Genomic DNA, 27,247 nt, shown 5'->3' with positions numbered 1-27,247 from the left:
GAAATGAGACTCCCTCTACCCAGCATCTCGTTGTCAAATTCACAGTCGGAGAACAAGAATGAGGAACTAAGGGCAAGATTGCTGTATCAGAGGAAAATAAAGAATTGCCGTGTTCCATGTTTCAGAAAGACATGGCTCAATCTAAACACACCGAGGGCTTCTTGATACACCGGATGGATCAAACTGCTAGTTCGGAGAAGACAAAGGGTGAGGGTCTGTTTTTCATGATAAACCCATTGTGAAGGTCAGATGTGGCCGTTTTATCATTCTCTTGTTCCTCTGACAACTAACGATTAAGTGCCGACCGTTCTACTTACAATGAGAGTTCTCCTCCGGATTCCTGACCACAGTTTACATACCGACAAAAGCCAACATTAACCAGGCACTCAAGATAAATGCCCAGCCCGATGCATTTCAAATCCTAGTTGTGGACTTCTCAAAACTGTGTTGATGTGGTTATTTACCTGCCATGTTAAATGGCAAAATATGTTTATATACACAAGGTAGGACATAAAATAACATTTTGTGCAGCATGACAATTGTCCAAATGCAAATATAGACTAGAAGTATAGACTGGAGCAATATTAAAAGATGACAGATTTTGAAGTCTTAACCAAAATTCCTCCCTTAATGACATAACAGTAAATACTCGTGTCCTTGATCTCATGGTGGATCATTGCACTGCGCAAAACAGATGTCCCACAACTCAAGAAAATACAGTATAATTCAGTGTATGTAGATATGACATCAATAACTTTTAAAAAGTTATAAGACCAGTTTGATATTGTGCACTCACATTTTCCATTAAATATTTCACTTGAACAAAAATATTGGTGTCATTTTTAATAAGCAAGCATTCTATCTCAAATAATCATAATGGGTGCATATCTCTTCCATTTCAGCAATTCAACTATCAGCTCTGAACACCTACTTCAATATGACGCAACACACACAATATTCTGGAGGAGATCAGCAGCTCAGGCAGCATCTGTGGAAATGAACAAACAGTCGATGTTTCGGGCTGAGACCCTTCTTCAGGACTCAAGAAGAAGAATTTCAGCTCGAAATGGCGACTGTTTGTTCATTTCCACAGATGTTGCCCAGCCGGCTGAGCTCCTCCAACATTTTTTTGTGAGTTGCTTTAGATTTCAAGCATCTGTGGACCCTCTCGTGTTTAGTTATAATAAATCATAATTATGGCTTTCAGTCAATAGATAACGTGTGCACCATTTGCTCTGGTTTATGTAAGAACTGTTTGTCTAGGAACGTCTTTTGAATGGTACAGTAGTTCTTCAACCTTGTGAACAAATTGTTCCAGTCTCAACCTGAAAACCGGGAAGTTCAGGGCTGTGAGTTAACAATGTGCATCAAACTAATTTTCCATGAATAAATTAACCCTAGATTTCTCTCCAACACCCATCATTTGAGGTAAAGTATTTTGATATAGCAAATGTCTACAATTACCCTGATGAAAACAATCAGAAAAACTTATATTAAATTAAGATTAAATTAAATTAAGACACTTTCTCTCTCCTCCACGTGGACCATGATCTTGTCACGTTTTGGAGGCTTGCATGCCTGAATGACCGAGAGAGCTATGTTGGCTGGAGTCAGGATGTTATGCTTTGGCACTTAGTAGGGTCACCTACGCCAAACAGATCAAAGAGTTAGGGCGCTCCACCAGTTCTCCAGGTCCAGGGGTTCAGCTCAGGGCTACCTACCCTGAGTGGTAAAACGAAACAGCAATGAAGAATCCTTCTACATCTGAGTGTGAGGATATTCCTGAGTCTCCAGCTGGGACCTGCATGACTAACAGTAGTGAAAGCAGAGAGGAAACTACTGACATGATGAAGGAAACCCTGAACATCACCAGAGATGGAGGACCAGTGGCGTAACAGCAGGAATGCATACTTTCCCTCTAAAACAATAATGGTCCAGAAGTGAATTTTTATAAATTAAGTCACATAAATCTCAATTAAAATGAATTAGTGCAAAAAAATGTTAAAACACTGACCACCCCACAAGCACATACTGAAGAGTGACCTACCTCAGCGTGAACTGGTTCACCATTGAACTGCTGGACAGCGACACATAAAAAGTCACTACTTCGCCTTGCTTGAGAGGCCGTTGTAACACCGAGATGATGATGTTGTTGTCCAGCCGCATTTCTGTTCGCCGTGGGTCTCCAGAACCTTGGTGTAGCCGAACACTACCAATACGCTGTAGAGAGTGGAGTGTTTCGTCAGCGTCGTCACGGCCCGGCCGAATAGCATTGTCCTTTCGTGTGTCTTCTGCGTCACATTCACTATCTTCGTCAGCATCCTGCACCAAGTAATATAGTTCCACTGGTGTTCCCTCAGAGGGATCGGTAATCCTTTTACGGCCAGGTACTATGGTAGGAGGATTAAACCAAGAGGGCAGAAGTTCCAGTTCTACAATGCACAATCCGAGATCTCCTTTCAGGCGACAACTGTTTCTGACTTCCCTCGTTTCCCGAAATGCATATACACGTATACAGGGAAGGTTTTCGTTAACAGCGTAATCATCCCAGTCTCGACCTGTGATGTAAAATAAAATCTGTACTATCGGTCGATTGGAATAAACTTTGCTATCAATGATACTTGCTTTGATTTTCCAGTTAAAAGTGAACTTATCAACCATGCTGAACAGATTAGAAGGTTGCAGGAGAGATCTGGGCACCACTTGTTCTGCAGCATAAGGCCCATAGCTGACATTAATCACAGGAGGAGTCTTGGCCTCGTAGATGAAAAAGGGTTCCATGCGGAACTGCAGGCTGTTGTTGCGCATGATTTCCTGGTTGGCTTCTTTTAGAAAAAATGAACTTTCAGCTTTCTGAATATGGTACTTCACTGGTAGATAGACCGGAAGTGAAGAAAACTTCTGAGCACTCTCCACAATACCTGTGACCCCACGGTTCTGTACAACTGAGAATAAACAAGAAAGAAAGGTTCATGAAAGACTATTCTGAAAAACACTCCTTACATTATTTCCTTTAATTAATCTGTTTACATGTATTCCCCTCACCCACACGCTAAAGACAGAATAGATTTGATACGCCTCTTATATTGTCATGGAAGTACTTCATCACTGTTTAATCAGAGTTTACCATGGAGGTGAACTAACTCTGTAAGGATCTCAGAAAGAACCAAATAAACACTATCATGTCAGAGATACTTCAATATGAACATCTCAAATGAAGGCAACAGCAAGTTGTCTAATTATATCTACTTTGATGTGGTCTCTAAATTAATTGGCACTTTCCTGTACACAACTTCATTCTCTATTTCCTGAGGAGAATGAGGTCCTTTAACATCTGCAGGACGATGCTGAGGATGTTCTATGAGTCTGTGGTGGCCAGTGCTATCACGTTTGCTGTTGTGTGCTGGGGCAGCAGGCTGAGGGTAGCAGACACCAACAGAATCAACAAACTCATTCGTAAGGCCAGTGATGTTGTGGGGTGGAACTGGACTCTCTGACGGTGGTGTCTGAAAAGATGATGCTGTCCAAGTTGCATGCCATGTTGGACAATGACTCCCAACCACTCCATAATGTACTGGTTGGGCACAGGAGTACATTCAACCAGAGACTCATTCCACCGAGATGTAACACTGAGCATCATAGGAAGTCATTCCTACCTGTGGCCATCAAACTTTACAACTCCTCCCTTGGAGTGTCAGACACCCTGAGCCAATAGGCTGGTCCTGGACTTATTTCCACTTGGCATGATTAACTTATTATTATTTAATTATTTATGGTTTTATATTGCTATATTTCTTCACTATTCTTGGTTGGTGCGGCTGTAACGAGACCCAATTTCCCTCAGAATGAATAAAGTATGTCTGTCTGTCTGTTCTGAAGCATAAAGCCATTTTGATCCCTTATCTAAAATATATTAAGAATTGCTCTTTCTTTAGACAAGGGTTAAGGGGGGGGGAGGGTTAAGGGGAGGGGGAGGGTTAATATTATTTTTCTCTTTCTTACTATTTTATCATTACATTTATTCTTTGTAATTTTCAGAAAAATTTAATTAATAAATAAATAGATAGATAGATAGATAGATAAATAAATAGATAAATAATTGCTAATATTGTACTTCCAAAATGTCTTGCTTAAACTTAACAGGGGAATTGCTATGAGGCATATGACTTATAAGTTTTCTTTTAGCATTGGCTAATGCTGTATAAACACATAACTGTTACAATAAATCTGCATAGTAATATTCCACAATTATTTTGCTTGTTCCATACTCAGTGGCCACATTATTAGGTACTACCTATGCATAATAAAGTAGACACAAAAGTGTATGTTCATGATCTTCTGCTGCTGTACCCCATCCACTTCAAGCGTTGACAAGTTGTGTGCTGAGGGCTGCTCTTGCCCACACCACTGTTGCGATGTGTGGTTATTTATGTTATTGTCACCCTCCTGACAGTTTGAACAAGTCCGGCTATTCTCCTCCAATCCCTCTCATTAAAAAGGAGTTTTCACCCACAGAACTGCCGCTCCCTGGATGTGTTTTGTTCACTGCACAATTCTCTGTAAACTTTGGAGATTGCTCTGTGTGGAAATCCCAGGAGATCAGCAGTTTCTGAGATACTCAAACCACCCCATCTGGCACCAACAATCACTCCAAGGTCAAAGTTACTGGGACCAACCTTCTCCCCCATTCTGATGTTTGTTCTGAACATCAAATGAACCGCTTAACCATATCTGCACACTTGTATGCATTGAGTTGCTGCCATGTGATTGGCTGGTTAGATATTTGCATTAACGAGCAGGTGTAAAGGAGTACCTAATAGAGTGGCCACTGAGAGTAAGTCAGTGCATAGAAAGTGAATGAATGGATTCATGCAGACTGATACCATGAACATTTCAGGCAGAAGGGCCTATTTCTCTGCCGTACAGCTCCATGATTCTTTGAGTCTTAAAAGTCTTTGAGGTTTTTATTAGCATAGAAAAATTTATCAGATTGATTCATTCCTCAATAGGGTGATATCTGACGTTAATAAATGTACTATTTAACTGATTGAAATCTTTGTGCCAAGATAATTTTGCTGTTAACATCTGCTCTCTTTAAGTTTAAGCAACCACTTAAAACTTTTTTGTTTTGCAATACTTCATTAACTGTTGTCCTTAAAATCCAGGGCACACTGAGCTCCACTGAGAAAATGTACAAATCACAGAAAACGTTTTTGGGATTTTGAAGGGAATTCATCAAGCAGACGGAAACAAATTGCAAAAAAAAACAAATTGCTCGCAGAACTCAACAGGTCGAGCAGCACCTGTGGGAAGAAACTCAACTGCCAGTCCTCCGAGAGTGGAGAGGGAAGGTAGGCAGTATAAAGGAAGAGAGGAAATAGCAGGCCAAAAAAAGAGCTACATGGGCTAATGCTACTTCCTGACGCCGTCTATAGTCCTCCTTAGAGTGAGAGCGGTCCGCAAATGCTGACCTAGGTACTCTTTAACTGGGATGAGAGTTCTGGTATTAAGTTCCAGAGCCCCATTGCTACCTGCTGAGCAAAAGAGATGCCGGGTGAAGTCCCTACTCATATGTTTCTTACTTATAGATGCAGCGGCCCTTCTGGCCCTTTGAGCTATACCAGCCTAGCAACCTTTGATTCAAGCCTAGCCTAATCACGGACAATTTATAATGACCAATTAACCTACTGAACGGTACGGGTTTGAACGGTGGGAAACTGGAGCACCTGGAAAAAAGTCCACGCATTCCATGAGGAGGATGTCCAGACTCCTTACAGATGACGTAGGGATTGAACTTTAAACTACAACGCCATTAGCTTTAATAGAGTTGCGCTAACCGCTATGCTACCATGATACCCTTTATACTTAATGTCTCAAACCAATAAAGGCAAGTATCCAATTTACCATGTTAACCATTTTATCTTCCGTCCTTCTATCTCCATGATTCAATAGGCATGCAATCCGAGGACTGTCTAATCCTCTACAATTCTCAGCAACCCCAGAACACATTGGGTATACTCTTGTCTTTCATGTCCAAAATACTAACAAATGCCACGGAAAGCAAAAGATCTAACAATTAAGTCCCAGTGCATGTTGTCTGGCAATCCGTAAAACTTGCACAATCAAGAATACTTTGCTTCCTTTCACTGGGACAACTTTAGATCCAATTATTTTGTTTCCTTGGATCTCTTGGGCTCTTAGATTTCTGATCTCGGAGTTTGACAGGTGTCTTGCTAAAATCCATGTTAACTAGATTACGTAAGTGCAGCATCCTCCTTGAAACTTCTCATTACCTCTTCAAAAAAAAATCAATCAAATTAAGTCAGGCATGTCCTGGCCTTAACAAATCCCTCCAACTGCTTTCCAAATGACAATATTTCCAATAATTTGTACATCACATTATGTGTGATTACATATCTGTGCCTTCTCCTTTTCTAAAAGCAATACCACATCAGAATTTGTTCAGCCTAAGTGCAGGTTGGAAAGATTTCTTCTCTCATTTTATTTTTAAAGCAGTGATTTGACTTAATTTAAATTTGCCAAATCCTCAATGTTTCATATTATCACTCCATAATTTCAAACTGCTTTTTTGTAAAAGACATGAGCAAGGTGTCATCAGAGCCAAATAATTTCTACACTCAGACTACTTCAGTCTCTAAAGACCATATACTTTCTTTCATCTCTTTAAATATTTATAAAACATTCTATGGCTTTTCTTGACTTCCTATGTCAGCTACTCTGACGCTTTCTTCAGTCTTTCAGGCTCAATGTGGCTTAGAGCATCTGACATTCTCATGCATTTTCCTGTTATGCTTTATATTATCCTGCGTGCTCAAATACCTCAGAGATTAGGAAGTCCTACTCATTTTTCCAAAATATGTTTACTTTATACTTCTCACCACTCGAGTTCTGATAGTCACCAAACTATCTCTGTTAAATTATATTTCTGTTTCATAAACAGAAACAAGAGGACCACAGCCTTGTCGTAGGGTTTGGAGGCTTGTGTGCCTCAATGACCCGGAGAGCTACGTTGACTGGAGTGAGGCCTTTATTCTTTGGCTCTTGGTAGGGTCACTCATGCCAAACAGATCAAAGGGTAGAGGCCAGACTAAGAATGTTCTACCGGTCCTCCAGGTTTGGTGGTTCAGCTCAGGGCTAACAACGCTGACTGGTAAAATAAAATTGTTACATAAGCAGCAATGAAGAATCCTTCTATATACATACGGACGGACAGAGATAGAAAGCAATCATTGCTGCCCTAAATCCCAGCAGCATAACGGGCAAGTCCTTACCTAAAACTGACATGATTTATATTTAATTTTAAATATTGCTCAATAATTTAATGGCATTGACTAGTTTTGATCTTAATCGTAAGTTGTCTTTGACCATAACAATCAGGTCTCAATGGTCTGTGCAGGTCCTGCTGGCCAGCGGTTGGGATTGGAGGGAAGGCAGGATAAGCGTGGATCATAGTCACAAGCAATCACACATGGCTTTGGGCTTACAGAGAGAATGGCACGGATGGCAATTGGGAGAAGATCGTACGTCCAAACACAGCATATGCAAAAACAGAAAGAAAGAACATTTAGCCTTAGGTTTCAACCATGGTGGCATCCTACTTAACGTGTCAAATAAAACAAATATTACTTTTTGAATCATGATCATATCTTCCAAAAGTATAACGGGGCTACTTCTACTTCTGTCTGCTTCTCCTTCTTCTTACAAGTGGGGTCAAGAATGACTTGCATACACTTTCGGCTCAATGGGTTCTGCAGTGGCTGGAGAAGATTCTTGAGTGCTTCTTGTATTTGGTATTAGGTGAAGCGGGTGGAGTAGCATGAGCTGTAGAAGTGATGGAGTGCAATTGAGGGATTTTGTTGCTGGTGCACTTGAGGGATTTTGTAGAGACTGCATTGGTGGTATCTCTCCTGTGTTCTTCAATGCCTACTATGGATAATCCATGTTTTAGAGGCATAGAGGAAGGCAGAGGTTACTGCTGCTTGCTAGACTTAGTAACTTTGAACTGGGTTTGAGGTCTCGGCCCTCACACACTTATTTCCCTTCAGGCAGCCAGAGCCTGTCGAGCTTCCTGAAGCAAACAGCGAATTTGATCAACAATGTGTATCTTCATTGAGCGGTGGCTTCTGGGATTTGGAAAGCAAACCACACTTTCAGGGCTCTCACTGTGGATGTTTATTATTGGAGGGTTTTGTACATGGGGCAGTTTAGAAGATCAGTATTAAGCTGCTTATTAAAAAAAATGTCTGTCACATAAGGTTTCAAGTCCCGAAGAGAGTTGACAAATGAAAAGCAATTTGTTTTTTTTATGCTTTACACAGTTTGTTCCATTACATTCTCATAAAAATCTTTCAGCTGTCACTGTTGAGAGTGGATTCCTGGCCACTTCATGCATAATACTCTCAGAAGGTGTAAAGGGAGAGGACTCTGGGGTCTCTATCAATAGATCATCAAACCCAACAGAGTCTCATTCCAAACAACAAACTCTTAGGACAAAGGTGAAGTCGTATGACCACCTATGATTTTCTTTGTCGAGTAAAATGGTTGATTTAATCTGCTTAGCGTGAAAATGGCAAATGCTTTCTTCTTCTGACACACCTGTCAAAAAATCACTCAAACACACCAAAATGAGATGCTCATCGTACAATCTAATTGAGCGCTGACATTATGAAATGACAGAAATTAAGAAGTGTATCTGAAAGCATTATCTTCTTTCACTGATATGGGAAAATGTCACTAATTTTAATCAATCAGGATTAAGTATAGTAGACTGGCGATTTGATAAGATTGCTGGTTTGTCATTCCAAATTTGATCCACGGGTATATATTGCTGTGGCTCCGCAGAAAAGAACATAAAAACATGGGCCCGAGGGCATTCAACCCCTCAAGCCTGTTCTGTGATTCAAAAATCTCCATCTCTTACCCTATCCCCACAATAGTTCCTTTACTACCCAGAAATCTATTGATCTATGTTTTGAATGTGATCAATGCCCGACACCCCATGGATCTCCCAGGCAGAGAGTTCCGAATATTCACCTTTCTCTGAGAGATCAAATTTCTCCTCATTTCAGTGCCAAATAATTTTCCTCAGCCAAGGGAACATTCCTTACATCCACCCTATCAAATCTTTAATAATTTGCTAACTTCTATATTTTAGAGAATAGAGATCTCTCCTGCTCAACACCATAGTCCTGCTATACCCAGAATCAGTTCAGTACAGGGGCTCTCCACACGGGGTCCTTGGACCCCTTGGTTAATGGTATTGGTCCATGGCATAAAGAAGTTTGAGAACCCCTGGGCTAGTAGATCTCTCTCCCTCTCTCTCTCTCCCCCCCCCCTCTCCTTCTCTTTCTCTCTCTCTCCCCTCTCTCCCCTTCACTCTCTCTCTTTCTATCTCTCTCTCTCACTCCTGCTCTCCCTCTCTCTCCCTCTCTCCCCTCTCCCTCTCTCTTTCTCTCTCTCTCTCCCTTCCCCCTCTCCCTCTCCTTCTCATTCTCCTCTCTCCCCCCTTTTCCTTCTCTCTATGTATACATGTATCTGTGTGTGTGTGTGTGTGTGTGTGTGTGTGTGTGTGTGTGTGTGTGTGTGTGTGTGTGTGTGTGTGTGTGTGTGTGTATATATATATTTGGGAACAGCCTTTCCAAATGCTTGCTACACCTGCACATTCTGTTTCAGGGATTCAAGTACCAAGGCAGTCAGCTGTTCTTTGAATATCAACATTACCTGATTTCTCATCATTTCTATTTTTTTCTATTAAAAACATTGAGCCAGCAAATTCAGGTGATTGTGAGTCTCTATGGTCACAGAGTCCTTCAGCCCGAGCTGCCACTTGCTTCACGCCAGCAGCGTTTCACTTTAGCCTAAAATATCACAGCAAATGCTGGAAATAGTTACCAGGTCAGGCAGCAGCTACACAGAAGGAAACAGAGTCAATGTCTCAGAATGATGAACTTTGACTCCCACAGATGCTGTCTGACTTCCCGAGTATTTCCAGCAAGTTTAGTTTTATTTCAGGTTTGCAGCAACTGCAGAGTTTTTTTTTGCCTATCGCTTTAGCCTTCCATCATTTCTGAAAAAATGTACTGGACATGCACATTGATTCTACATCAAACCATCTGTAGAAGGTTTAGTCTCAGATTATTAATAATATTGATGCAATAGCAAATAACTTTCATTCCACCCACTGGGTAAACTCTTCATGCATACTCATGAATTTAGGCATTGGTTTTTAGTTATTTTTTATAATATCACAATTGCATGTTTAATTATTGTTTGTGTATACTTCTAGACTTTACAAAAGTTTCCATTTTTCCCAACTCATGCACATGATTTAGTTCTAATTCGTCGCTCAGTTTCTCCTTTATTCATTGATAAGGACACTGGCTGATGAGTTGCAATGAATTTAATATTGAATAAGTGGCTTATATTAAACAATCTAATCAAATCAAAAATGTAAAAGCCATGGCCCAGATGGATAATACCTTTCCACTGTGAAAACAACATAATAGGTTCCTGGGTTATTAACTCTGATATTTTATACTTCATTGGACAAAGGTCTAGTGCCTGAGGACGGACAAATAAAAAGAGAACAGAATACATCTAAGGAGTTATAGTCAATGCTGAGGAGGACTGAAACTATTAAATGGAGGACATTAATAAACCTACAGAATGGACAATTAATTGGCAAATTGGGTTTAACACAGATAATGCAAGGTAGTACATTGTGTTAAAAGGGATGTCACTTTTGTTTGAAATGGGTGAGAGACAGTTGGGTGGACAAACAATGGGATCGTGGAGCATGCTGCAAGATGGTTAGCACAATGCTTTACAGTACCAATGACCCAGGATCAATTCCTGCCGCTGCCTGTAAGGAGTTTGTATGCTCTCCTCAAGACTGGTATGGGTTCTCCCAGGTGCTCTGGTTTCCTCCCACAGTCCGAAGACCTACCAGTTGTTAGGTTAATTCATCACTCTAAATTGTCCCGTGATTAGGCTCGGATTAAATCAGGGGATTGCTGGGTGGCAGGGCTCAAAGTGAGGGCCTCTTTCATGCTGTATCTCAATAAATAACAAACAATCATGAAACACAGATTAGCAAGGTCAATACTTTCCTGCCTCTGTCTCCCTAATATCTTGAACAATAGCATTATATTTGTGGTTTTCCCATCTTTTGAGACTTCACTAGAATCCAGTGAATATTGCCAGATTATAACCAACACATTCATTAACTCTGTAGCCACTTAGTTTACAGCTGAAGAGTACACGCCATCAGGTCCAAGGGACTTCTCAGCCTTTGGTCCCGTTAGTTTGTTTAATAACTTTTTCTAATCCGTTTATTATTATTATTTAGTGACTTTGTCAGGAAGACTAATCCAAAATACATTTTTTTGAATTGTGATTTCTCAGCTTCACCCAAGGGAATGATGTTTAATTTACTTGTTCTCTTCGACCATAAGATACCAAGATTGTTTTTGTCATTCTTCAGTACAGGAGTGTAAAAGAAAAGAAAATGATTGCTACTCCAGATTCAATGCAGCATAAAAAAACACAATAACCATTAAAAACAATCACAATAAACGTAAGTGTGAAAGCAATCCCATAAAACACAGTATACGAGAAATTGTGAGCATGGCCCTATGTACACAAGGTTAGCATACAGTATATACTGTTCATTGCTGGCTCGTGGTGTAGTGGCCCGAATCCAGCCGGCTCCTTGCACGCTTTCCATTCGTGCTGGGTCTAAGCATTGGCCTGGCAACTTGGCCTCATAAAAAAATAGACAAATACTAAAGAAATGGATAGATGCCACCCAGCGCACCACAAGGCATGGAGAGAAACAGCAAAAAGCTTATATACATAGACATGATTGTATATACTGTACACAAAGTGAGGCTAGATACAGGAATATCTGAACAGGAGAAGACTGACAGGAAATGAAAAAGTGATAAAGGGACTCGTGGCAAGAGGAATTCTAGGTGGCAACAGTAGGAGAGTAACTATGCCAGTGTGGGTATGAGGTATGGAGTATAAGTGTAAACAGGCACTGTATTGGGGATGAAGGGTGCTGAGAGGTTGGGGAGAGGAGTGGCTGCTGTATATGTTGGGTGGTGGGGAAATATTGGGCTGGGTTAATGAGTGAGGTGTCGATCAGCCTTACGTCTTGTGGGAAATAACTGCTTTTGAATCTAGAGGTCCTGGTGTGGGTGCTACATAGCCTATTTCCTGATGGGAGTGGGACAAGCGATCCAGAAGCAGGGTGGGTGAGAACCTTCGTGACATAACTGGCCTTTGTACAGCACCGTTCTGTACATAGTATATCCCACACAAGAGATGGTGCGAGTAGCAGAGTGATTTGAGCAGCAACGAAGCCCCAGGTTTGCACATCTCAAAGCCCTGCCCCACCAAAGGCACAAAATCGTTTGAGAGCGAATGAAAATCAGGAAGCTGCACATACGGGAAACCTGAAATCTAGGGATAAGTGCAGGAAACAGTCAACGAGTCAGGCAGCTTCTGTGGAAAGAGAAATGGAGGCAATCTTTTAGGTCAAAGACCATTTGTCGGACATAGCTTCCACAGATGCGGCTTGTGTTTTCTCTCATGTTCTGCCAAAGCTTTTAAGCTCTTGAAGAGTTTCTAGATGATTTCAATATAAATTCAAATTTCTCAAATTGACATAAATAATTTGGGGGAGAAAAGAAACAAAGTTTCATTGAAACTGTAAAATATTAGCGACTAAGTGAAAAATTTGCATAATTTCACCAGTACATATTCAAACCCTGGGGCCAATGACTTCATTCAAACATTGGCACGCCTCTGATCCTTGATGTCACGCAAAGGAATGAATGCAAAGTACCATCCAGACCCATTGTCCAGCGTGATGCTACTTTAGCCCCGGACACCGCACCGGTGATTCTGGCAGTAGGATGGGAGGTCAGCATTTCAATTTGGCCGAGACCAGCTGAGCCACAGATAGCTAACTGCAGGAGCTCTCTGCAGAACCATTTAGTTGTCAGTTAGCTCAATTCAGCCTGGTCAGTTCAGAAACAGGTTCATGTTTCAGTGATCATTATCTCACTTATTGGTAATCCAAGTAAAGTTGAAAAAAAAACAATCCTTACTCTGATCACAAAAACACAACTTAATTCTACATGTTCCATTGTGAAAATAGTGTCAATTTCAGGTGAAGAGGTACACAGCCTATTCGTAACACTACTACTGACAAAAAATATACTGTTATAATTGTCCCAGAAAATGATAAAAATTGAAAGTTTTGAGACAGTACAGCAGACTTGTTCGATTTTAGAAACACAAATGATGGATATTTGATAGCATTTTTTTCTCCCTCAACCACAAAAGGAATCTCTGTTAATAAAATATCAAGAAGTCATTTGACTGGAAGCGCAGCTGCATCAGCTTACAAGAACTGGCTTGACTGTAGCTAATTTCCCTCAGGGCCCTGTGAAGTAAAAATTAAAAGCAACTGAGCTAAAACCAATTTACCATCAGGCTTCATGTAAAATGGACTTGAAGAAGAAAGACGCTGAAACAAAATGATACTGCAAAGGGAATTAAAGCTTATCTGGTTGTTGCAAAAAGAAATAAGAAATCAAAGTATCAAAAACTGAGATGAGCTTCAAAAAATACTTCACTACAAGGCACAGGAGACCAATCAACAACATGAGGACGATGTGTAAATGCTCATATTATTACAGGTAAGGGGAAACTGTATCAAAAGCACATTGTATCTGTCTGTCAAAAGTTTACCTCAGTGTCCCCTGAAGTTTCTTAATAGCTGCCTGTTGCAGTTTTGCCTGTACACAAGGCAAATCCTCATTCAGCTTTTGTAATTGATTAGATCCACAGGTGTTTAAATACCAAGTGACTTTAGGACTGCAAGAACATGATATGATGGAACGTAATAAAAATATAATGATAATTATAAAACTGTGATAACATTTGAACTATCATCCTGACACTAAATAAAAGACACTGATATGCCATAGCAACATCTTGGCATTGAGGACCACAATTCAAGCACCAAAAGATAGAAATCTAACTCAATTACTCTCCTTAGCTTCATGAATATCAGTGCCATTCATTCCTACAGCATTATCTGCAGACCTGTACAAGAGGTTGGAGGCTTTTTCTTTGCTGGCAACATTACACCGTCTGCAAAAAGACACTCTAATTACACTGATGCCCGATGATTTCAATTAGATTTTTCATTAAAGGCTGCAAACATCTTTAAAAAGACAGAATCACTCAGAACTGGAATAAACTGCAACTGGAGTCTCAGTGAATTTAACCTGAATCTGATGTGACAACATTATCTCCTCCTTCCCTTTCTCCTATGGTCTCTCTTCAGCCTTTTAACATTCCCACCTGGCTTCACCTATCACCTTTTTTCTAGCCCCCTTCCCCTCCCCTTCCCCCCCCCCATCTTTTTTATTCTGGTTTCTTTCCTCTTCTTTCTCAGTCCTGAAGAAGTGTCTTAGTCCGAAACATCAACTGTTTGTTCATTTCCATAGATGCTGCCTGGCCTGTTGAGTTCCTCCAGCATTTTTGAATGTGTTGCTTTACTACCACATAAAGACTGTATTTCACATAACGAAGCTAGATCCAGTTGTTGGATGCCATTCATAACTTTGCCTTATTACATGGACGGAATCATTGTAATAGAGCAGATACTAATTGAAGTTAAGTACCATCCATTTTTACATGCAATGGTACCCCAAAACCAATTTGCACATACGTTAAACAAGGTGGCCCCTACTTCCAGTGGAAGACAGCCCCACTCAAACATAACTGGTGTTACACTTGGTGCACACTTCTCATCTCTCCCTCAAACACAATAAAATCTGCAGATGCTAGAAATCAAGGTAATACACCCTAAATGCTGGAAGAACTCAACAGGCAAAGGCAGCCTCTGTGGAAAAGAGTAAGCAGTCACTGTCTCGGGCCCAGACCCTCCAACTCGAGACCCAGTCCCGATGAAGGGTCTCGGCCCGAAACGTCGACTGCTTACTTTTTCCGTAGATGCTGCCTGGCCTGCTGAGTCCCTCCATCTCTCCCTCACCGACTTTTAAATTCATGCACAGCGCAGATATGCTGCCACCTCTGCCGCGGTAATGATTCCCTGCCTCGCGGTGTTGAGCAAGTAAGTGAAGTCAGGAGTCCTTCCTCCCCTGTGCTCTACTCACCTCCATTGCAGCCTCTTCTATCACTCTGCCTCGACCAGCACAGAGAACACTCTTTGGTACTGTGATACACTTCCTATGCTTCCTGGGGGCAACTTATTTCTAATACATGATGTGTTTTTCCTTGACTCCAACATAAGCTATCAGAGGAGATCAGAAGCAAGAGGCAGATATTCAATTGCAACAGTGCAGACAGCTTCTCCGAGCTGTTGTAATATGTTGATATCAAAGCAGGCACTTATCTTGAAGCTACTTCATCTGTGCCGCTGACCAGCAAGGAACAGAAAAAATATGTATTTGCTGCTTACATATTTCCTTCAGAAATACAGTTCTTCACAGCATTTGTCAATCAGAAGCTGGCTTTTCATTCCCCCAATAACCTTACTGAATTTGTTCTATTCATTTACAAGTTGTATGGGACTGCAAAAGCATTATGGTATTCTTTTTAAAGAGTTCTAGGTGAAAGGTTTTTCTATTGCTGTACTGGTTATGGTGCTAACATTGCCAATTGTCATTTAACAGCAAATTGTTCTTATCAGTTTCATGTGAACATATACAGTGTTGAGCTTGGAATCTAATTCCTCAAAACACAAACATGAGAAAACCTGCAGTAAATCCAAAGCAACACACACACACACAATGCTGGAGGATCTCAGCAGGCCTGGCAGCATTGACGGAAAGGAGTGAGCAGTCGACGTTTCGGGCCGACGCCCTTCGTCAGGACAGGAAAGGAAGAAGGAAGGATTCAGACTAAAGAGGTGAGAGGAAGAAGTACAAGGTGGCAGGTGATAGGTGAAATGGGGAGAGGGCGAGGGGTAAAGTAAAGAGCTGGGAAGTTGATTGGTGAAAGAGATAAAGGGCTGGAGAAGGGGGAATCTGATAGAAGAGGGCAAAAGACCATGGAAGAAAGGGAAGGGGGAGGAGCACCAGAGGTATGTGATGGGCAGGAAAGGAGATAAGGTGAGAGATGGAAACAGGAATGGGGGAATATTGATGGGGGGGGGAGGGGAATCATTACCAGAAGTTCGATAAATCGATGTTCATGCCATCAGGTTGGAGGCTACCCAGACGGAATATAAGGTGTTGCTCCTCCAACCTGAGTGTGGCCTCCTCATGGCAGTCGTGACGTGACACATCCATGTTTTGGTGGCCTCATCCAGGACTTCTGGGAGTGTTCATACCATTGGGGGCTGCTGGCGTCAAAGGGAGATGACAGAAGAATGTTCCTTCTTCCTATCTTGAATTCATATTACGTAAGGCAAGTAACAGTGAAAGGCTCTGAGTTTCAAGATCAATAATCAAGCAAACTATTCTGTTGAAGATAGTGGTGAGCTCCTTGTTGTAAATATCCAGAAAGCTACGCTGGAGCAGTGTATTTGCATTTGAGAATGCAGGGGTTCACAAATCTCACAGAGGGCAGAGAATACACTTTGGGCATTACCCCTTTAAAATTCATGGCTTCAGAGAAAATGAGGGTACCAAAACAAACTAGTAAACCTTTCATCAGAACACAGCACACAAAATGCTGGAAGAACTCAGCAGGTCAGGCAGCATTTGTGGAAATAAATAGGTCAAGCCTCCTTCCCCTTCCCCCACCTTTGTACTCTGGCATCTTCCCCCTTCCAACTTAGTCCTGAAGAAGGGTCTCGGCCTGAAACATTGACCATCTATCCATTCCCATCGATGCTGCCTGACCTGCTGTGTTCCTCCAGCATCTTGTGTGTGCTGCATTGGATTTCCAGTATCTGTGGACTTTCTCATGTTAATGATTTGCTTTCACCAGAGTGAGCGGAGTACGGAGCCCATTCCCCACTCCCCGGCAGTCTGTATGGTGTTGGTGTCTGGCTCCCATGAGTACTCTGTGGTGACGGGCTGGCGTCCGTTTCTGAGTATGGTGCAGCAAAACGGTGGAAGTTTTGTTGCAAGGACGATACAGTTAAGAAAGCCTCACTTATGGACACCCCTTCTAAATGAACGCGCTCCCATTATATTAATAAATTTAAAAGTCTGATGTTCTCATTTGTTCCCACGAACAACAGAGCTAGTTTCCCCTCCCTCTCTCCACATTCAGAAACTTCTCTTTTTGAAAGGCTGTCAGTCCAATGAGTTAATCACACCATTCATTACAAAACTGTAGAGGTGTGGCTACAACAGCAAGCAATATTCAAGCACATCCTGACATATGGTCAAAGTTGACTTATGAACATCTGTAAAGATGGTACCTAGCGATGGCCTGTGCTCACATTGGGACCCATACAGTTAACAATTCAATGCACCTTCTCAGGCAGAAATCTCACTTACACTGTTGCAATCTTACACATAACTGATTTTCTGATCCTTTTGGGAAGGATCCAATTTGGTGTCCATGCTACATGCCATTATATTTTACACATAATCATGGTTCATTCTGATTTCTAGACAATGGCTTACGGTGCTCCGCAAGACTTCTCAGCTGAAAGGTCATTGAACTGAAACATTAATTCCATTTCTCTCTCCAGAGAAATTACCAATCTGCTGAGCATTTCAAGTTTTAATTTCAAATTTGTATGATCAGCAGGATTCTCATTTTGGTTTAGGAAAGTCAAACAGTCCTGCAAGTAGATAAGAAAAATCTTTTTTTGTGTGTCAGACATGATGTTGAAATTCCTGCATGGGAATACTTGCTCTGTGTGGTACCATTATTGATGTCATTTAAGACCATAAGGCATAGGAGCAGAATTAGACCATTCAGCCCTTCAAGTATGTCCCACCATCTCACGATGGTTGATTTATTATCGTTGTCAACCCCATTCTCCTGCCTTCTCCCCGTAACCTTTGACGTCCTTATTAACCAAGAACCTATCAACCGCCACTTTATAACCAATATAACCGGTGACTTGGCCTCCGCAGCCACCCATGGCAATTAATTCCACAGATTCACCACCCGCTGGGTAAAGAAATTCCTCCTCATCTCTGTTCTAAATGGACGTCCCTCTATTTTGAGGCTGCCCCCTCTGCTCCTCCTCTTTTTTTCTGGAGCAACCCTTTGAGGAAGTGTTACTCCAGAACAAAGAGGTGATAGGTCAAAATAAAATCCCAACAGAAGTTTTGGAGTTAAATTTCCCAAGTGGCAATTAGACACCCAGCATCACTCTACTGCGGATAAAGATGTTTGTCACATATGTAACATCAGTTTCTTTAGAGAAGCATTGAAGAACTTCTAAGGCTATAATCATTGATTAACATTCATCTTCCCAAATAATATCCCCAAAATGTAATTTTGTAAATATAATGAGTTATAAGAGCAACATTTTCCAGATAAATTAGTTTTCTGGGGATATGGACTTCATTGGCAAGTCCGCTATTTACTGAACATCCTTAATTGTCATTGGAAGGTAGTGATGAGTCATTTCTTGAACTTCTGCAATCCTTCTGATGAAGGCGGTCTTATTCTGCCCGGAAGAGAGTTTAATGATTGATACAATAAAAAGAAAATAATTGGATCGAATTATATTCTGCTGCTAGGAGATATAATTTTATGAAATCAGAATCAGGTTTATTATCACCGATCACCAGCATATTTCATGAAATTTGTTAATTTGTCATGAAATGAGAAGAAGGAATTTCCTGAGTGGTTTAGGGGTCCTTAATGATGGACACCACCTTTTTGAGGCACCGCTCCTTGAAGGTGTCTGGGATACGACGAAGGCTAGTACCCATGACGGAGCTGACTAACTTCACAACTCTCTTCGATCCCATGCAGCAGCCCCTCCCCTCCATACCAGATTCCGCCAGTTAGAATGACGCATTCATTCTAAAATATTAGCAAATGCAAATATTACAAGATAAAAGAACTCTTTGCAATTTGATACTTTTAATTAATTTATTTCGAGGTTAGGGTTAGTGAGATGTGGGCATGCTACGTTGGTGCTGGAAGTGTGTCGACACTTGCAGGCTGCCAGCACAACCCTCATTTGATTTGATTTGACGCAAATGTCACATTTCACTGTATGTTTTGATGTACATGTTACAAATGAATCTAATCTTGATCTTTATCAGAGGCTGTGGTCATCGCTAACGCTGCCTTGTTTTATTGTCTGTCTTTTATTTCCCCTGAACCGAGGAGATATTTAAAAATTAATCTACCTTGCTGACTGGGTAGGGATGACAGATGTCCTTCCCTGAAGGACAATAGTGTTCTAAATAGGCTTCTATAACAATCCAGCCAGTCTTGTGCTCATTCATATTGAAATCAGCCTTTTTTTTTAAATTCCAGATTTATTTAATTACATGAATTAAATTCCCCAGCTGCCATGATGAGAGATGAACTCTGGATCAATGATGCATATCACATATTATTAGTCCAATAACTTAATCACTATGGCAGCTAAGTCTGGAAAGTTAAGGCATGAGAGAACACAGCTTTGATGGGCCAAACAGCCTTTGCTCATCCTGATTTCCCTCATAATCACAACGTAAATTGAAATTTACTTACCACTAACCTGATGTGAATAAAGCAACAGTTGCAGAGCTTGCTTCTTCTAAACCTGGCAACAGGCCTGACTGTAAAAATGCCTTCTCCCCCAAGACTCAGATTAGCATGTCTTGCTCTGTACTCTATCTAGTGCTAAATTAATTTCCACAATCTTAATGACTACATTAAATGGAAAGATAATAACTTGAGGGCCTGAGACTCAGATCACAATTAACTGAATTAGTTCCAAAAGTGCATTCAAGGCCACCCAACTTTAATAACAATTTCTGAATTTGAAGTCCTAAACTTGCACGCCAAGGTCTCATTTCTACACAAGCTCTCCCCACCAGATCACATTGCCTATAGATTTACCAGAAAAAAATCAAATTACAATAAGTAGCCCATGTTATCGTAGAGTCACACAGCATGGAAGCCGAGCCTTTGGCCCGAGTGATCCATGCCAACCAAGATTCCCATCTGAGCTAGTCCCATTTGCTCCTCTGTGACCTGTCTCCATCAAAACTAAGGGTTCCCAACATTTTTTATGCCACGGACCAATACCATTAATTAAGGGGTCCATGGGTCCCAGTTTGGGAATCCCTGCTCTAAACCTTTCCTTTCGATGTACCCGTCCAAGTACCTTTTAAATGCTTAAATAGTGTTAACATCCCTGCCACAAACACTTCCTCTGGTAGCTCGCTCCCACAATGAATTATGTAAACAGCAAAGAATGCTTAATCAAACAATATATTTACAATATTACTCAAATATTAAGTATATAAATTTGCATTTCCTTCAACATTAATCTTCTAACCCTCTTTCCCCGAATGGAGAAACAATCTACTTTTGCAATGGTATTTTCACGTTCAAAGAAAAGCACTAAGTATTTTCTTATGGAGATACTGATCCAGGAAGTTCATCACATAGCTTTATCAAAAGCGCAGTCATGCCTACTGAGTGGGCTGCGGAGATCATTTCATGATGTCTTGGCCTCACTAAGTATGGTGTTCTGACACCTGGAAGCCCTTGGCCATCGTACTGCAGCAGCCAATGAATATTTGAACACCACACAGTTAACACTCATTTCTGTGTGGCCAAGAGTAAGAGGGAGTTCACCCCTTGCTCCTACACCCCACGTCACTTTGAACGAATCGTGCCCCCATCATCCAGTACCATAGTTAATCGTACAACAATCCAGCATTTGGTGTCCTGATTAACCTTCCGTCCCCATCACCAACTGAACCTCCGAGCTTCCCTCTCCAACAACCACTTCCCTTGTCACTGAAAGTCAGGCATCATAATAATATCAGGATATATTCCCTCAAAAGCCCTGATTAATTCCTGATTAATATGTGCTTCCCTCCACTCAACAATATTCTCACTCAAGATAATCAAGGCTTTATATTCCCACAGCCTGCTATGTAACCTCATGCATTACCATATGTTTTACATATAAATAGCCAACTCATAGTTTACCCCTGCTGAGGACATTTCTATGATCTACGTAAATCAGTCATCAAGTCCATTTGACCCTCCACCTTCCACCTTTATGCCAGTAAGGAAACACTTCCTTTTAGGTCCGCAGGCATGGCTTCATATTTCCTTAAACACAAATCCATTTTTTCTGTTGTAATTTATCCATATGCCTTTATAATTCTGTGGTCGCACAGTACACAATGGAAATGGTGATTCAAGAGTTCAAGTTCAAACTCAAGATCAAGTTTATTGCTATTTCAACCGTATACATGTATACCGCCAAATGAAACAATGCTCTTCTGGACAAAGTTGCACAACACAGTACATATAACTCCCACACAAGTAACGTAACAGTACCACAAATAAATTTACAATGCAAGTTAAAAATCAAACAGTATTACTTTAATGGCATTTGATACCATTGGGAGGTGGCAGGAAGTTCAGTAGTCTCAAGGCCTGAAGCAAGAAGCTGCTTCCCGTCCCAGCAGTCCTCATCCTAATGCTACGGTACATCTTGCCTGATGGTAGGGGGTCAAAGAGATTGTTGGATGGATGAGAGGGATCATTGACAATGCTAAAAGCCCTTCCTACACAGTGTTCTTGGTAAACATCTCAGGTGGGTGGAAGATCCTCTCAGCAGTCTTCGCAATCATTTGCGAGGTCTTGTGGTCAGATTCCTTGCGATTCCCTTACCAGATAGTGATGCAGCTGGTCAGGATACTCTCAATGGTGCTCCTGTAGAAATTGTTTAGAATGGTGGGGGAGTAGGGGAGCTGTGCTTGCCTCACTCTCCTCAGGAAGAGGATACGCTGCTGTGCTTTCTTGAATAAAGAGGTGATGTTGAGGGACCAGGTGAGAGCACCTGAAACTTGGTGCTCCTAACTCTCTTCACAGATGAGCCATTTATGTGCAGTAAAGAGTGGTTAGCCTGCACGTTCCTAAAGTCCACAATTATCTCTTCAAGTTTTGTCCATGTTGAGACTCAAGTTGTTGTGCTCACACCATTCCACCAGCCTACTCTCTGTGGAGTGTGAAGTGGAGGGAAAGGACAGCAGGGATGAGGGGGAGAAATATAAAGATTAGAAAGAGTGAGAGAGGAGAGAGAGGAGGGAAAGGAGAGAAGGACGAGGGAGGAGAGAGAATAAGATAAAGTTTAAGAAGGAAAAATTATATGATGGTGCTAGTGAGAGCAGGAGGAGTTTTGTACATCTGTGTTCTTTTAATCTCACTACATTTCTTTGATATCTCCTACTGAACAGAATATCTTTGCCTATCAACAGACATGGACCATCTTCGGGTATCGCATATGGTCTGATGGGCCAATCCTATCCTGAGGTCTAGTCACAGACTTCCAACATAAATCATTGAACAGCAATGAAAAGCAAATTTCTGTTCATTTTTTGTACAAAATCAGACAAATCAGAAATTGTCATTTCGTATCTAATGCAAAGCATACTACCGATCCGGTTTTGGAACCTATGTCTAACGGCTGAACGCAATTAATTGTAATAAACTCACAGTTCTGATGGCACTCTAATTAAAAATGTAATTCCCAGTGCAGGATGTTACCACCGTCCATTTATTATACTTTTCATTAAACTAGGTTCTGGAGTTCCAAACTTCTACACACAAAAACAACAGAACATTAAAGGTTGAAGCTGAAGGGGCTTATCCCCTCTTATTCACTTTGGCATCCGAGATAACAAAGGGGCTCAAATTTTACCCACATACTTCAATCAATTTTGTCTATAAATTGGAAACTACACAAAAGATGCAAATATTATGAAGGATACCATATTCACTACAATGTTATAATGAATATTAATGCACATTATTGAACATTATTATTGGGTATATTATCATTCTGTATTTTATTATTAAGTCTGCACACTGCTAAGTGTGTTTTTAAATGTTGCTGCTGTAACAAAAGAATTTCCCACTCAGAATCAATAGTATTTATTATTATTATTATTAATTATTATTATTATTATTATTATTATTACTAATGCTTCAAAAATGCACAAGGCTGAAAAAAGAACAATTACAAGGAAAAAGAGAAGGCGTGATCACAACATGTCTATTGCAACAGGTGCTTCAGCCTACCAAATCAATACCAGCTACTCTGCACAACACAGATTTTCCTTCCTGAAGAGTTTAGAGAGTATTTTATAGATTTTGGGCTGCTGATTATGAAAATCACCACGGAATTTTCCTGCCACACACCATTATTTTTGAAATTGCGTATATTTGTTACTTCAATTCATAATTCAAGTCAGAATAATTGATGCCAAGATCAAGGAAGGCAGTTTTACTGGTCCACAAATCAAATAGGTCATCAATGAACTTCTAGTGGGACCGGAGAAAATCACATGGAAGACATTCAAGGATGTTGTTGAAAAGTTTCTTGGCAACTACAGAGCACCAAACTACATGCAGCTGGTTGACAACATGCTTCAAGCATACAAAATCCTGAAGTGCAAAACATCACTAAAGATTCATTTTCTGCATTCCCATTTAGACTTCTCCCCTGCAAATCTTGGTGTTGTCAGTGATGAGTTTCACCAGGATACTAAGGTCATAGAGAAATGGTATCAGGGCAACTGGAATCCATCAGTGCTGGCTGATAATTTTTGGACACTTAAGCGAGAAGCCTCAGACACTGAGTACAAATGAAAATCGTCAGCAAAACATTTTAGGTTAGTTGAAGTAGTGCAAAGCATCACTACTGCTACATAATGAACTGCATTATATTTAATAAAAGTTCATTTCTTGTTTCTCCAAGTCCCTACATGATACAGGTTGTCTGAAATTCTAATTATGTTCAGCTTCAAGCAGTCTATCATAAAAAAGCAATTTCCAAGGAAGCAAAAGTTTTGAAAACAAATTGTTGTCCACTGATATCAAACACCTGCTTACTCTCCATTTCATTCTCCCAACCTTCATATCAACTTCACCCCCCTCCCCCAAAAGCCTACTACACCATTACACATTAGTGGAAATTCACAATGGCCGATTAATCCATCAAGCCACATCTTTGGGACCTGGAAGAAAAGCTGAACATCCAGAGGAAATCTGCATGGTGTTTAGGAGAATGCGTAAACACCACAGGACAGGATTGAACCCAGGTCTGGAGCAATGAAGCAGCATCTCCACTATCTGCATCACTGCGTTAATCTCTGAAATCCTTCCCATCAGCAGATGAGTTCCTGTCTGTTGAATATTTTCAAGGCTGCCGTTGTTAGATTTTTACACTACCAGAGATCTGAGAAATAAGGGTTAGTGAATCATTGAGAGCTGGAGTTGGCTCATGGGGTCTTATATGTTACTTCTGCTTCAATTTCTTCTGTACTTGAAGTCACAGAATCTTACAGCTCATAAAAGACCAGTTGCCCAGATATGCAGCTATCCAATTAGTTCTATCCTTGCACTCTCCCAATGGCCCTGCCAATTATTAATTTCCATGCATGCTGCCTTTGACAGTTATTATTGAACCCAGTTATATCACCTTCCCGGAGTCTCACATCTCACAGCTTATAAAGAACTCATCTATTTCCTGGCTCTTTTGCCAATTATCTTAAATGCATCCTCTAGTTAAATCTTGAGCAATTCTGCTAAATCCCCCACTTAATCTTCCACTTAGAGGGAGAAGTTGCTCCACATACTAAAGATTCTCCTTCCCAAGACAATTCCAGTATATCTCCTTTACTCCATTCCAGTAAAGACCTCCAAGGCCTCAAAAGGAGCTTGGTGTGGTGCCCATAACTGGGCGGATTACTCCTGCTGAGGTTTCTATTCCAAATGCTTACATTGACCAAGTGTGTGTGTGTGTGTGTGTGTGTGTGTGTGTGTGTGTGTGTGTGTGTGTGTGTGTGTGTGTGTGTGTGTGTGTGTGTGTGTGTGTGTGTGTGTATGTGTGTGTGTGTGTGTGTGTGTGTGTGAGAGAGAGGGAGAGAGAGAGGGAGGGGGAGAGAGAGAGAGAGAGAGGGGGGGGGAGAGAGGGAGAGAGAGAGAGAGAGAGAGAGAGAGAGTGTGTGTGTGAGAACAGTCCAAAGTTTAAAGTACATTTATCTTTGAAGTATGCATACATTATACAACCTTGAGATTCATCTCCCTACAGGCAGCTACAAAATCAAACTCAAAAGAACCCATTAACAAAAAGACCCTCAAACACCCAATATGCAAAGAGAGAGAAAATAAAAACTAATTGTGCAAACATTAAGAAATAAGCAAGTAGCATTTAGAATGGAAGCTTTATGGAAGATATGAAGCCAGGCGTCACTGCAGCTGGAGCAGGCCACAGTTCAGCGTGGAGCTGAGTAAACATCGCGGAACAGCGAGCAGAAGTCAGCAGAACCTGTTCTGGCCTCCAGTCCTGACAGCCTGGCATTTTCAATCTGACCCAGCATTTTAATCATTCAAATGTCCGTTCCACTTCTCACTTTCGGACCACTCTGCAGCCAAAATCCCACCGCCAAGATTTGGCCCCTATCCAAACTTCGAATTCATCCTGGCACCTGAATCAATCAAAGATTGGGGCCTCACAGCTCTTCCTTGACTGTGCTTCGACCCCCACCTCTGCCTTCGCTTGCCCCTCGACCATGCCTTCCCTGTGTCTCTGCCTCTGCTTTCTTCGAGCATTCCTTGCCTACGCCTCCACCTCCCCTACCGCTCGGCTTTCCACTGTTAGCAGTGATTGTTTCAATAAAGTGTTATTAATAAGATATTAAGCAATTTTCTTTGAGTTTTTTTTGCTGCCAATAGGCATCGCCGTTACCACCTTAAGCAGTATTATTGTTCCCTCAACGATCTGTGTTAGTGAATTTCCAAACCATTCTGCTCCTTCGCCTTATTAAAAATTGTCCGTAGTTGTCGTTTGATGTATCCCTTTCAATGCTTAATATTCTTCTGCAGACATTCCCCAAAAGTGATTTGTAAAGAAAACTCATTATCAACCGAATGTATATACTTTATCTTCAATATTCCTTCCTTTAGTTTTGACTGTTATTTCCCTTCCCCAGCACCTGACTGTAACAAGGCCTAACAAACAATAGTATTTATCACGTACAACGGAATATTCAAACTAAACTTTTACCGGACTTCCAGCCAGGTACAGGTATCGTTTATTACCAACGCTTTGGTGACAAATGCTGCCCTCCTCATCAGGGATGATGCTTGGCATGTCTAGTCTGGTGGTATTTGCACCCTGTTGTCCATCCCTCCTGATTTTTTAATCCTCATCCAATCAGATATCCGCTGTCCCACCTTGTCTACAGTTGAATTCCAGTTCTTACTTAGAGCGAGATCTTCATCTTTGTTAAAATTCATGACCTCTAATTTTATTTCAATGGCTTCCTTCACCAGCCAGTCCCAAAAGCCATTGGCGTGGCACAGTAGTTTTGTGCCATCAAGGTCAATCCTGTGGATATTGCGAATGCAGGGTTCGGTTATCACCGATTTCTCCGGGTAAGCCAAACGGATACTCCTCCTGTGCTCCTTGATGTGGGTTTGCACCATGCGTCCCATCTGATCAGTCAGCTCTGCTCCGCATTCACAGGGAGTCCTGTAAACGCCAGCCGACCTGAGCCCCAGGTCATCTTTGACCCTCATTGTCTGTGACTTGAGCTTCCTTACGAAGCTATTCTGCTGTGCCAATGGCTTTTGGCACCGCCTGGTAAAGGGAGCCATTGAAATAAAAACTAGAGGAAAAGAATTTTAATGAAGACAAAGGTTTCGCCCTTAAGTACAAACTGGAATTCGATTGCAAACTAATTGGAAGAACGGAAACCTAATTCGGTGAAGACTATCTAATCAGGAGGGATGGACTATGATGATATAAATACCATTAGTCTATACATTCCCAGGCATCATCCCTGATGATGATGGCGAGTTTTATCATTGAAACATCAATTATAATCAATACCTGTACCCGGCTGGAAGCCCGAGAAGAGTTTATTCATCATTTATGCCTGGAAAGCACTAGATCTGTTCTCAAATATTCAATCTATTATTTAAATATTTAAACAAAGATAGCACTGGGACTATATCTTGCTTAAATGCGCCTTTGGCAACAGCCAGACTACAATATCAAAGCTGCTCTGAAATG

The 27,247-nt window shown here is 41.1% G+C and overlaps 1 protein-coding gene across 3 annotated transcripts in view; it reads right to left on the bottom strand.

Annotated features, from left to right (window-relative positions):
• The window catches only part of LOC140738327 (transmembrane protein 132C-like), a 1,098,356-nt gene that overhangs the window by 807,980 nt on the left and 263,129 nt on the right, over positions 1-27,247 (bottom strand). For all 3 annotated transcript variants that reach the window (XM_073065528.1, XM_073065529.1, XM_073065527.1), the window contains exon 2: positions 2,048-2,945. In XM_073065528.1, coding sequence (XP_072921629.1) covers positions 2,048-2,945 — 898 coding nt within the window. The remainder of the gene's footprint in view (positions 1-2,047; positions 2,946-27,247) is intronic.

This window comes from Hemitrygon akajei, chromosome 14 (assembly GCF_048418815.1).
Source record: "Hemitrygon akajei chromosome 14, sHemAka1.3, whole genome shotgun sequence".
Lineage (NCBI taxonomy): Eukaryota > Metazoa > Chordata > Chondrichthyes > Myliobatiformes > Dasyatidae > Hemitrygon > Hemitrygon akajei.
The sequence above is the reverse complement of the archived record's forward strand: the minus strand, read 5'-3'. Positions and strand labels throughout refer to the sequence as shown.